The sequence below is a fragment of the Lonchura striata genome, chromosome 2 (assembly GCF_050655825.1).
Source record: "Lonchura striata isolate lonStrDom1 chromosome 2, ASM5065582v1, whole genome shotgun sequence".
Lineage (NCBI taxonomy): Eukaryota > Metazoa > Chordata > Aves > Passeriformes > Estrildidae > Lonchura > Lonchura striata.
In genome coordinates this window covers 49,664,437-49,676,639 of record NC_140704.1, presented here as the reverse complement: position 1 = coordinate 49,676,639, position 12,203 = coordinate 49,664,437, and the positions used below count along the sequence as shown (strand labels likewise).

General features: G+C 35.5%; 1 protein-coding gene across 20 annotated transcripts in view; it reads right to left on the bottom strand.

Moving 5' to 3' along the window:
• EZH2 (enhancer of zeste 2 polycomb repressive complex 2 subunit) overlaps window positions 1-12,203 on the bottom strand; it is a 51,081-nt gene that overhangs the window by 14,921 nt on the left and 23,957 nt on the right. For 8 of the 20 annotated variants that reach the window (XR_014953309.1, XM_085573419.1, XM_085573417.1 and 5 more), the window contains 5 exons: window positions 10,282-10,398; window positions 8,786-8,924; window positions 6,495-6,638; window positions 5,849-5,951; window positions 5,127-5,290 (listed from right to left, as the gene is read on the bottom strand). Coding sequence is in view for 19 of the 20 variants with exons in the window: in XM_085573419.1 (XP_085429545.1) it covers window positions 5,127-5,290; window positions 5,849-5,951; window positions 6,495-6,638; window positions 8,786-8,924; window positions 10,282-10,398 (667 nt within the window). In the remaining variant the exon portion in view is untranslated. The remainder of the gene's footprint in view (window positions 1-5,126; window positions 5,291-5,848; window positions 5,952-6,494; window positions 6,639-8,785; window positions 8,925-10,281; window positions 10,399-12,203) is intronic. The other 12 variants (XM_085573424.1, XM_085573432.1, XM_085573430.1 and 9 more) reach the window with 3 other exon arrangements.

Sequence of the window (12,203 nt, the reverse complement as noted above, 5' to 3'; positions counted from 1 at the left end):
GGACTGAAATTTTAAAAAGAAGAGAGTATCCAGTGCTACCTGTCTGTTTGCTAATGCTCCATGAAGGCCCAGGAAATATGCTCAACTTAAAATGTGCAATTTCCAAACTATGCAGAAGCACTTATGCTGCAGTTTCACTGCAGCTGCAGTTGGGTAACTGTAACTTACAGTGATGTTTATAAGAATTCAGTGAATAGAAAATTGTCAATATGTTCAAAATTAAAGAAGAAATCCCTCCCCTCCTACCCATAATAATCGAAAAGGGCTGTTCCACACCAACACTTCACACATCTCCTTCATTAAGCCATTTCCTATTAATTTTATTTCCAGATCATGCTCAAGACTTCTCTCAATGTCTCTGTGCTTTAAAGACCCAACTTTTTAAATGCACTTCCTTCCCAGTTAAAGCATGTGGGCAGAGCTCATATCTTCCCAGGCAAGGCTTTTAAAAAGAAACTTCATTTCAGTGGTCTGGCTTGCAGCATAGCTCTGCAAACACCTGTTTTGGCACCTGTTTTGGGAGGGTTCCATCTTGGAACCTTGGAAACACTTCATGTTTCCCTCTCATAAAGGAGGGTGAGTTGAAAAATGAAATAATAAAGTCTACAATACTGTGCCTGTATTAATGATAGCAGCACATGGGAACCCCCCAGGAGATCAATGTACTCTTCCAAAGCTTTCTTAAAATGGTATTAACAAAGTATAAGCAATAATAAGTAAATATTACATCCCTTTCTACAGACAAATATGCTGTATTTTTAAAGATCTGGAAACATAAAAAAGCTTTCATTTGCTATATAAGGGCATATAGATATATAAAAATTATTTATAAGTATAGGAATGCAATTTATGTATATTGTTGCCATTAGTGCTCTTTCTTCCCTCAGATTCCAGTTAAAAGCTTTCATTGCTACGCCACTTTGCATGTTTCAGATATCCTTCAAGTGCTCATATATTCTGTAAGTAAAATATGTTGCATTTTGTTCCAATAAAAAGGAAACAATGCTATTTAATGCCAAGTTATTTCACCTTTTTCCATCTTTTAAGAAACAATGAAATGATGGAAGTCCTTTACCCAAAAGTGTTGCGGGGGGCGAGGAGGGGGAAATTCCCATGTTTTTCAACATTGCATCTTTAAATTTGCACAGTATACCATTTCCTTCAAGGCTTTTTTCCACTTAACTGTTTTACCTTCTCTTTCCACAAGGAAAATAATTTTCAGCAATGCAAAACAACACTAAAAATTTGCAAGCCATGATCTATACCAGGCTGCTGCAATGTACAGAAATCAAAACTATTCTTTTACATGTCACTTGCAGATGCAATTATTTCTCTCACAAATTCATTTGTGCAAGGTTCTAAAATGAGTGTTTAAAAAAAAAAACCTTTTCTTTAGAAAATGAAGAAATTAATTTGTAATATAATGAAACAAACCAACATTTGCTATTTTTAAACTCATGAGACCTCAAAAATAGGCTACATCTGATACTTAAAATTAGGATCATCTTGTGTTCAAGTATTTAAAAAACACCCAACATGGTACAGTAAAGACAACTACAGTCAAAACCTACCACCTCTATTGCAAGATATTTTTTGGGGAGGCTTTTTATAAAGAAATGACCCAGGATAAAAATAAAACTATTTGTATAACTGTATTATGAAATTTTAAAATATCAGTAGTAATCTTTTTTCAAAAAAAAAAAAATCACAGAAAACTTTGTAAATTTCCTAAACATCTAAAGTCTGTATTTCTTTAATGATTTCCTTAAGAGAAATCATTCTAAAATAGTGTCCCTGAGCATGTTTTCTGCCTTCAAATGTATTATCTGTCTCATCCCCAATGGGCTCAACTCTCATTTTCAATAATGTGAAAGTACACAGGCAACGGTTTAGCCTGAAATGTACATTTGCTTCATAGTCAAGCTATTTGGGAAATTCTCCCTACCTGATATTTTTCCTTCTTCTAAATTCTTTGTTAGTCCAGACATTTAGGCATAATTCCTTGCTGTCAGCAAATGAAGTCGGTACACAAGTTTTTTCAGTTATGTCATCACCTGCACATAAAGGGATCGCCAGGTCGTCAAGGGGACTTGATACGTTGAAAATCTAATGATAACTTTTCCTATATTTAATTCAAATGTTCTAGAACAAAGATTGGAAACTCTACAAAATAACTAATTGTTAACTAATCTTAACAAAAATTAATTAAAAATGGAATCTAAGGGAAGGAAATACAAAAAGCAAAACGAGACCTAATAGAATTCCTGTATTTTTTTTTGTTCTCTATGCCTTCTCCAGAGATTTACACCTTTCAAAGCACCAATGTGATCACTGTAGCCCACTACATTAGCAAAGTAATTCATCAAAAATGTCATCATCCCACAGCACTTGACAAGTGCATGAAACAGAATATAGAGGCAACTGTAGAAATGTAATAGAAGTTAAATTGTTAAATTGTTGCAGAGACACTGAAAATTGCTACTGCAGACTTCCAATAACCAAAGCTTTTTCTTTTTTTTTTGATGAGTTACTTATTCCAAGCCATGAGCCGGGTGAATTTTGACCAACAGTCTTAAGATTTCACAGAAAACAAAGAGGCCAAACAACTGACTCTCTCAGTTTTTAACAAAAAAATTCCGTGCTCTAGACAGACACGCAGACAGACACGCAGACAGAAAACAATCCTCTTTCCTTACAGACAAAAAGAAAAGGAAGCAATGCATCCAAAGCAGCGAGCAGTCATTGTTGCAGTGGAATTTGGGTATGTTTTCAGGGAGTGGCAATTGAAGCATCAGTTTACTACATTCAGGATCCAGTGTTGAGCCCACACAGTGAAGGTCAAGAGATCTCTTTGCAGAGATTACATACCAAATACATTATCATCGATGACAATGAATGTGCTGCATAGGCTGTCACAAAGAGCACTGTCATAACCAGCCATTTCACCCTCCATCTGACACAGAGGTAAGTCCTGAATGCTTCCACAGTGGAAGTGCTATGCATCCCTCTTTCTGTCATGGCCCTGAAATCCTGAAGGGGTGATTTACAGTTTGGGCACTTTTAAGTATGAGGCAGTTTAAATAAAGCCTTGGACATACACCACTTTGGAAAGAACACCAGCTTGCTTAAGGGACATATCAAAAGTCACCAGCAACAAGAATTTAGGCCATCTTTTAGTATAAATACATCATCTTTTATCTCAAGATTATGAACACACAGAAAGGAGGCAAAATGCTTTTGGCTTAAAGGATGCTGCTGGTATGAGAACTGAGGTCCTTCAAGCAGTGACATAGCTCTGGACATTCTCATGGACTGAACCTGGCACCCAGGAACATGACAAAAGGTCCAAGACTGTGAATCCTTCATAGCACTTTTATAAAAAGTCTCTCAGAATTTGTGCCTCAAAACTGTGGTCTGGTAAAGTAGCAGGTACCCAACAGGTAGCCAGCAAAATCTTTCAGTTGCACTTCTATCAGTCTGCAAAAATGACCATGAAAGACAAATCTACATACATTAATGAAACAGAGTAGTGAAATATGTGCATTTTAGAGGAGCAACCATCTCCACCGAAAAACTAAAAGTTTAGAAAATCATTGAGAAAAATGCCTAAAATAACTGCAGCAGAAATATCTCCAGTCTTCAGAAGTGCTATTAGAGTAAGCCTGTCCTCACTATGTCCAGACAATGCTTTTTTGTTGACTTAATCAAAATCGGCACCCAATCTCTCTGCTAGACTATTGAGAGTGTCAAGAACTCCTAAAACCCCTGCAAGACAAACAGATTGCCAACAATCAGCATACAGCTTCACTTCCCTGTCCTACAGACTAGGGCTGTACAAAGCACTTCTTGGAATGAGTGTCCAGGCAACTAAGACACCACAAAACCTACAGCTTCACAGAACACATTGTGTTGAAGCTGGCTGGTCAAGGCAACAGCTTACTCCAGAAACTTACTGTGCTTGAACATTATGCAGAAGTAACAGCTTCCTTTTATTTTTTATTTTGCATTTTCTAGCAAGACCTGCCAACAGAATATAAGGAGAAAGTGAAACTAACAGACCTAACTCCAAAATTTCAAGTACTAAAGGAACAAGGAACATGAAAAGCTTCCCCCCTCCCCACCATCTGAGAACAACTCCAATTCCTCCTCAAACTGAAAGGCAATCAAGGGATATGAAAAATCAGCAGCACTGTGCAAAGCCTTCAGTGTGGAGTACAAACACAGGCAGATTGCATGTGTGCTGGATGAGGAGCTGCTGACAAAGCACAAGGATTCCCAAATGAACATGCATGCACACTCACAGTGGAACATGCAAATGAACAGCTAAGTCAAAAGCGAAAATTAATTTGGTATAGAGGGCATCACAGGATACTGGTACAAGTTAAAACCACTTCATATTTGGCTGTTAGTTTCCCCTTTACATTCAACTCGCTGTCCAGAACAATTGTCTGAAGTAGCACTTCAGAATCTCTTCACATTCTGCAAGTGAAAGCCCACATCACTGCTAAGCTCTTGTCAGCTTGTTGGCCCAGAACAATGGGGCAACATGAAAGCAGTTCAGGGGAAAGGACATCACAATTTCTGAAATTCAACTCCCTGAAACAATTCTTCAAATAACCTAGTACAACTAATGTGGCTAGAAAGTGACATAGCAGAATAAAAGAGAAAACTGTTCATAAGTGTTCATTCTCCCTAGTGGAAAATGAAGCAAGTCTGATGAATAACCAGGATTTTTTATGGAAAAATACATCCCATTCTCCATGCACAAACTGAGAAAGTGTAACACAAACAATAGTAGAAGAAAACAACGTTGTTTTCTTGCAGACTATATAAAAAGAGAAGTGATGTTGCAGATTGGTCCAAGTCAGGAATTCTATACCAAGTCCCAAATGCAAAAAGAATAACAAACTACCCACACATTTTTCTGAGGTATAGTTTCCGCTGCAAAATAATGTCAACATGTACAAGCTGTTTTTATAAACTTTAGAGATATTTCTGATTTTTTCTTCTCTTTCCTTCCTTTTGCATTGGATCTTATGGTACTTTCAAGTCTCCTGACTTACAAAAAAAAAAAAAAACAAAAAAAAAAACCAAGACATTTATGAGAACCCTTTAATTGTACTTACGATGCAAGAAGCAATCATATTTAAAACAGCGTCTACAGAAGAGTGTGTGAAAGGAGTGCAGGCTTTGCTCCCTCTGAACTGATTTAGCATTTGGTCCATCTATGTTTGGTGTGCACTCAGGAGGAAGAGCTCCAGGAAGCTGCTGCTCAGTGAGTTCTTTGTATCTTCAAAGCAAAATAATAGAAGTCATTTATTGAATACAAGTTTGTGTTTTTCTAAATACCACTGGTTTTTATTCCAGTACCTCTCTGCATTCTCAATGACAACTTAAAAAACACCCTAATATGTGTCAGCTAAAAAGGCCAACCTGTTAGTGGCATGACAAATTATTAATTCCATACTCATTAATACAAATCGACTAGGAAATAATGCATTTGTTTTCAAGACCATCACAACCTCATACATGGTATTTCTAACTCCAAAAACATGATTCTTTTTTTTTAGCAGAAGCTTTTATTTTACCACCTCAAAAATGAAAGATTATTAGACATAAAAGCACCCACTTTTCAATAGTTTAAAGGAAAAGCTATTAAACACTTCTGTATTGTTTGACTTGGGGGAGAGAGCCAAATCCCTTTCAGTGTCACTTGCAGAAATTACACAAATGCCACAGAACTAGCTGCATTCCTAATCAACAACCAATTAATGAAGGATTTATTTTATAGAGTAATCTTTGTTTCATAAAGCAACACAGCAATATACTCTAAGAAATACATTCTTACTTCTCTTTCAATTCTTCTGCTGTACCCTTGTCTGGAAACATTGAGGAAATGGCTTCAAATATCTTGTCAGAAGGAAATCTCCGAGGTGGGTGGGTTTCTTTCTCTGTCAAGGAAGGAAAATAATTTGGAAAACAAAACAAAAAAATATTTCTGCTCCTTTACTACCTCAAGAAAGTGTTCAGAGAAAGGGGGTGTTCGCCAAAATTCTAATGTAAAAAAGAAGTAAAGACTTTTATTCCCAAATCATTTACTATTTTAACTGTGTTAAGTGATTTTCCTGATGAGAAAAATCTACTAGTAAAATTCAGAGAAACCATTATTTCACCAGCAGATGGAGATGGAAATTCAGAATTCTGCCTGCTTTAGAATAATGATACATCATTTTCTGATGAGTACCAAAACATTTATTAGACAGATACCTGACTGATTTTTGGTGCATTTGACTGCCTCAGTATGCCAATGAGCAAAAATTGGCAAAAGTGCCTCTCACAGTGTTCTCAACAAAAATCTTGAACTAAATGACAAAGGAAATGATGAAAATTATGCTACTTTAGACCTGAAAACTATCACATAGGAAGAACAAATTTATTGATTGGTTAAACAAAACATTTTGGGTTTAATTTTTAAAGTCTGCAGATAGACATACCCATCCTGTTACCTTCCCGATCTTTTTGCTTGTCATCTCTTTCATCAGGATTGTCATCTCCATCATCATCATCTTCATCATCACTATATTGACCAAGGGCATTGACCAACTCAACAAATATTTCATCATTGATAAATCCACATTCTGAAATCCAGCAAAATTGGGAAGAAACAAATAAACACAAGGTGTTTATGAGGTATTTTTAATCCTTCTTACACTTTAATTAAACTAGGGCAAATGCTGTCATTTATGAAAAGCAATTTTGTAGTTTTGCCCTCTTAAATAGCAGTGTTATATAAACCAAGACCAGTTAAAAAAGCTCACTATTCATTTCTTAGACTAACAACAGGGAATGGATGAAGAAAAATTCACACTTTTTTTTCCCGACTCCCTATGTTACATACATATGTAAATCTCTCTTCCTTGTAAGACAAAAAATACTACCAGCTGCATTATTTAGGAGATTTTACGCCAGAATCCCAGTTCCAACATGGCTGGGTTTAAGCCAGTCTGGAAATGCATGCTAACAGTCTATAAACTAATTCTTAGGCAGCTAAGGAGTCTCCAGAGAGATTTTTGGTTGATAGTTCCTTAGCATCCACTTCCCACAATAGACCCCACTGGCTGAGTGATAAAAAAAGAATAAAGTTATATACAAAAAATTCAAGAGAAAACTGACAGTTACAATGCTGCATGTATCTATTTATTTGATTTTATTCTACTGTGACATTCAGATGGCAGAACAGATTAAATAATAAGGCATTTCTGCACAAATGAAAAATCAGTTAGAGTGTATTAAAAAAAAAAAAATGAGCTGTCTGGGAACTGTAGTGCTTATTACTGTCCTTTTGAACCTGGACTGGGTTTGCATGTCAAAACTGCTTGACAGAAAATAACTTTTATTACTATGTAGACAATGAAAATACCACTCGAATGTTTTAAACAAACTCTTAATATACACACACAGGTTAGTACAAATTGTCTCCCAAAAGTGCAATTACAGAGCTAGTTTAGAATTCTGACTCTTCCATAGGAATGCCTCTGGATTACAGATTCCCAAAGTATTTACATTTAATTACAGCCACACAATACAAGTTATTGGGAGACTAAAAAAGTCTTTCTACTTCTAATATATGTTATATATTATGGAGAACACATAATAATAATAATTGCCATCATAAATTTGTATATCAAGATGATCAAACAGGATTAACTTTAAAGCTAAACTCCTTTAATAATAAATTAAATCAATAATAGAAGACATTTAGTAGTAATGGTATCATCTTGACATAACCAGTTTTCTGACAGGGAAACCAGCAATCAGTAAATGTGTAAAAATATCCAAAGGCCAAAGCCCACAAAACATTCTATGTTTCTTATGAAATGCAAAGGCACCAAGTATACTGAGTACATTAACAAGACTGGTTGGGTTGAGTAGCATTTATTATTGAATCACAGGCTTAACCTTCATAAATGGTACACAAAATCAAAAAATGTGGTTCTTTCTCAGACACATCAGCATTAACAGGAATATGATTAAATTTAAGAAGCTATTCTCTGTTTGAGGGAAGGGGTGGAATGTGTGGGTAATATCTCTGAGAAGGGGGAATCACAGCAGTCAAGAGAAACCTCTCCAAGTGAAGTTGAGGCTTGTATAAGCCAGTTCTGAGGGAGCCCAGAGCAAGTGAAAGGTTGCCACTTCACTGAGACTTTAGCAAAGTGAGGGACAGATTACACTGCAGGTAGTCCAGCTCCCACACAGGAGAACAGGTAAACTACACCTCAGAATAAATATATGTAATATTTCTGTATCAACAGAAGGATACAACTTTGCTCTGTAAGCTGATTTACAAAGAGTGGGTTTTTAAATAGCTAGCAAGTTCCTTAAAAAAAGGAAGGGAAGAAAACCCAACAAACCTACAAGAGGTTATTCTGTTGAATCACATTTGCAGATGTCATTATCAGAGTTTTGCATAATCATCCTGCAACTTTCTGCTAGGCAGGACACATACACACATCACAATACCATATTCCAAAGCTCTGAGCACAAAACTGAATACCAAGAATCACTGTATGGTATAAGAAAAAAGTTAATGTGCTTAATTTCTCCACTACTGCTTAAAACTTTGCAGCCTAAAGAAAATGCAGAACAATACATTTAAATAAGGAAGCGTGGTATACCCAATGTTTACACAATGTAGAAGTTGTAGAGATACTACTGTAACAATCACACGCCAAGCCTTAAGCAACAGTACAACAATAATTTATATAGGAAGAAATGATTAGTATACCTGAGTGTTTGGGCTCACCTCTGTCTCCATGCACTTTCCCATCATAGTTCTTGATCAGTTCTTCAATAAAGGTACCATCCTGGTCAAGCACTTCATCTCCCATATATGGAATGTTGTGTAAAACAGTTTCATCCTCTACCTAGGAACAACAGTGATAATCAAAACATTTTAAATTGTGTTGTCAAGTGACCATTTCTGCATTGTTTTTCACTATCTACAGGACTCTGCCTGCAACAGGAAATTAACCAGCTTCACTGCTTTAGCACATTTACCATTAACTAGAAAAACAAAACCCTAAATGACTTTCAACAATTTTTTGCATTCTTGGTGGCTGGCTCAAAATATTAACACTAGCTCCTAAACTTAAGGTTAGTAGAGCAGTTCCACAAAGTTTCTAATATGGAAACTCATTAAATTATCTGGCTTTGGGAGGCTTGCACTTGGTAAATTCATTCATCCCCTCTTGGGGGTTCTCTCTTACAGTAACATAGGAAAGCACAATGGGAACCGCCCTTTCATTGTTTGGCCAGAGATAAGAAAATATGCTACAAAAAGACTCTAAATTAAAGTTGTCTAAAGAGCAAACAGAGAAAAATGCCTGAAAATTTAATCTGAACTCCACCGTCCCTTTTTTTTTTTTTTTGACAGATTAAATGCATTAATATTCCCATCAATAGAATTTACGGACCTTGATACTCAGCTACATCTTCCAATACTACAGAAGAACCTTCTATTGTTAAAAAAATAAACTTTCCTGCTGATCATGATTCTGTACCCATCCAATATATCCAAACACTGTTGAATTGAAAGCAAGGAGAAAAAGATGTGAAAAAACTGTTTATGTATACTGATAAAAAACCTGTTGTTTAAATAATTTCATAATAATTATTATCAAAATAACTAGTCAGCAAAGGGAGTTATATACAAAATGATGTGACAAAGATTTGCAATAAGCTAAGCTTTTCAAAAAGTCAAATATCTATATCAGAAATCTATTGCTGTGGCTTCTGCAGTGAAGTTAATCTGGAAAAAAAAGGGCATACTCAGATATGAAAATGACCATTATGTGGAGAGTCTATTTCAGGATTTAGTTCCCTTTATTCCACAAGAATATTCTGTTACAGATATGTTGGTTCATTGCCTTACATCAAAGCATTCATATCCCTCAGAAAACATTTCTCAGTACACTAATTAGATACTTTCAAATAAAACTACATTTGTTAACGGCCACAAAAGACAATAGGTCACCTGAATTCAATAAACTTTACAGCAAGATTTTGGAGATACTTAGGTACATTGAGGACAGAGATTCAGTTTGCAAAGTTACCTTTCTATTTATTTTATTTGGGGGAGCTTATTTCTGATTATTACTGCCCTACTACCAATACCAATAAAGTAGGGAGGGTAATTGGCAATAGATTTTGCTGGCATACTTCTAAAATTAACACCTCCCTTTTCTACATACCTTTCTCTTCCCTACAGTTGTTTAAACTTACCATAAAATTCTGTTGAAGGGGAGACCAAGAATACATTATAGGCACAGAAGCAACAGCATTGAGAGTCTTCAGTGGGATGACTTGTTTTGGAAAATCAATGTCACTGGTAACAGAGCACTGAAATAAGAAGTTGAAGTTATACTTACATAGCAACATTGGAAAAAAAAACAAAAATAAATCACAGAACACTCTACAATGTTCAAAATTCAAAGAGTTTCTCAAAAGTAGCCATATCAACCTTTGAAAAATACATCAGTTTTTAAAGGCATAATAGGAAAAAAGTTTTAGCAAGAGAAAAGAACCTCAAGAATTATTTATATGCCAATATATTCGCTAATAGATCATGACAGCATTTTCCACTTATTATTAAGTGGCTGTGATATTAGTACTCAGACTAATCAACCTACAATACAAATTAGATTTGGAATCTCAAAACAGATTTAATACCTGTTGCTTCTGCTACACTGATGTTAGTGCATACACTCAGACCATCTGAGGGGCAAGTGAATCTCCCTGACTTCAGATCAATACACTGCAGAAATCATGTATTATTTATGTTATAAAAATAAAAAAAAAATTACTTTAATGTCAGCAAGACACCTTATATAAATAAAAACTCCACATCTTTTTAATTCCTGCCTTGTTTCTCAATTATTTTCTGTTTATCCTATCCTCAAGCCTTTCATTATGCTCACTGCTTGCAAAGGAAAAACAAAAATTAATTCTTAATATGTAACTCTGGATACATCAATGAATTTTTCAGCTACAGGACTTCTGTTTTGGATATTCAGAGATTTATGTAGCCTTCAAAGGATAAACAATCCATAGAAATACAGACAACTATTAAAGTATTCTTGCATCTAATAATCAACGGTTAACAAACAAATCAACTTTTCTCAAATACTTGGACCACAGTATGAAGAACTCTGGGAAAAAGGTTACAAGCAAAAGCAGACAGGAGCATACAAAGCTAGGGGAAGTACAACAGAGAAGATTTGGAGGTAGGTATAACAAAGTTTAGAACAGCTATCATAGCTACCTGAAAGGAAAAAAGAAAGTGAAGACAAAAGATCTTTCTCCTTTCCAGAAGGGAAAGATGAACAGAGGTTCACATTTCTAAAGAAATACACAAAGTAATGTAACAAACAATATACAGAGACAGTAACCCAGCAGAATGACAGAAGCCAGATTTATTTCTTTTCTTTTTAATCTGCAGCAATGAAATTAGATTTCTGCTGTGTATATTAATATTCTAGACACCATCCTATGCTACCACTTCATTCCCATTTCCGGTTAATGTTTAATTTTCTAGCTAGCAGCCACCTAACATATTTTTCATGTATTTTTAAAGAAAAAAATACAAAAGTAAAAGAATTAATTACTTTTATCTTTGGAACTAGAAGTCTTGGGCTGACAAATGGGCTATGTCAAAGTGACTCAGTATTTGGTACTAAGCCTCAGTTACGCTGCTCTGTTGTTCTGGTAGGGAACTCAGGTTGATGTCTGGTAGCTCTGCAAAGGGCACGCTATGGTCTCCACTTGATGCTGACTGTCACCAGCAATGCCCTGCACTCTTCACCAGACACAAGAAGACTTTCACACAACCTTTCTATTTCTAGCCAGTGTCTTATCAAACTCTGAAGAAATTCAGCATATTGAGAAAAGAAGATTTTAAAGTAATTTTTTAAAGTCCCCAGCATTTTTTCATCTCGCTTCTCTCACTATAAATTATGGCAACCTCGAATCAAGCATTAGAGTTCTGATTCATGAGACACAGACTGGATTGAATGGAGTAATTAGTGTGCTCTATCAATACAGGCAGGAAATTAACATAAAGAAGAGTGAACACCACGCTTGAAAGAAAAGAAAAAAGAGGAACAATCTTCTACTAACAAAAAAAATGTGAAAATTGGATGTGTAGC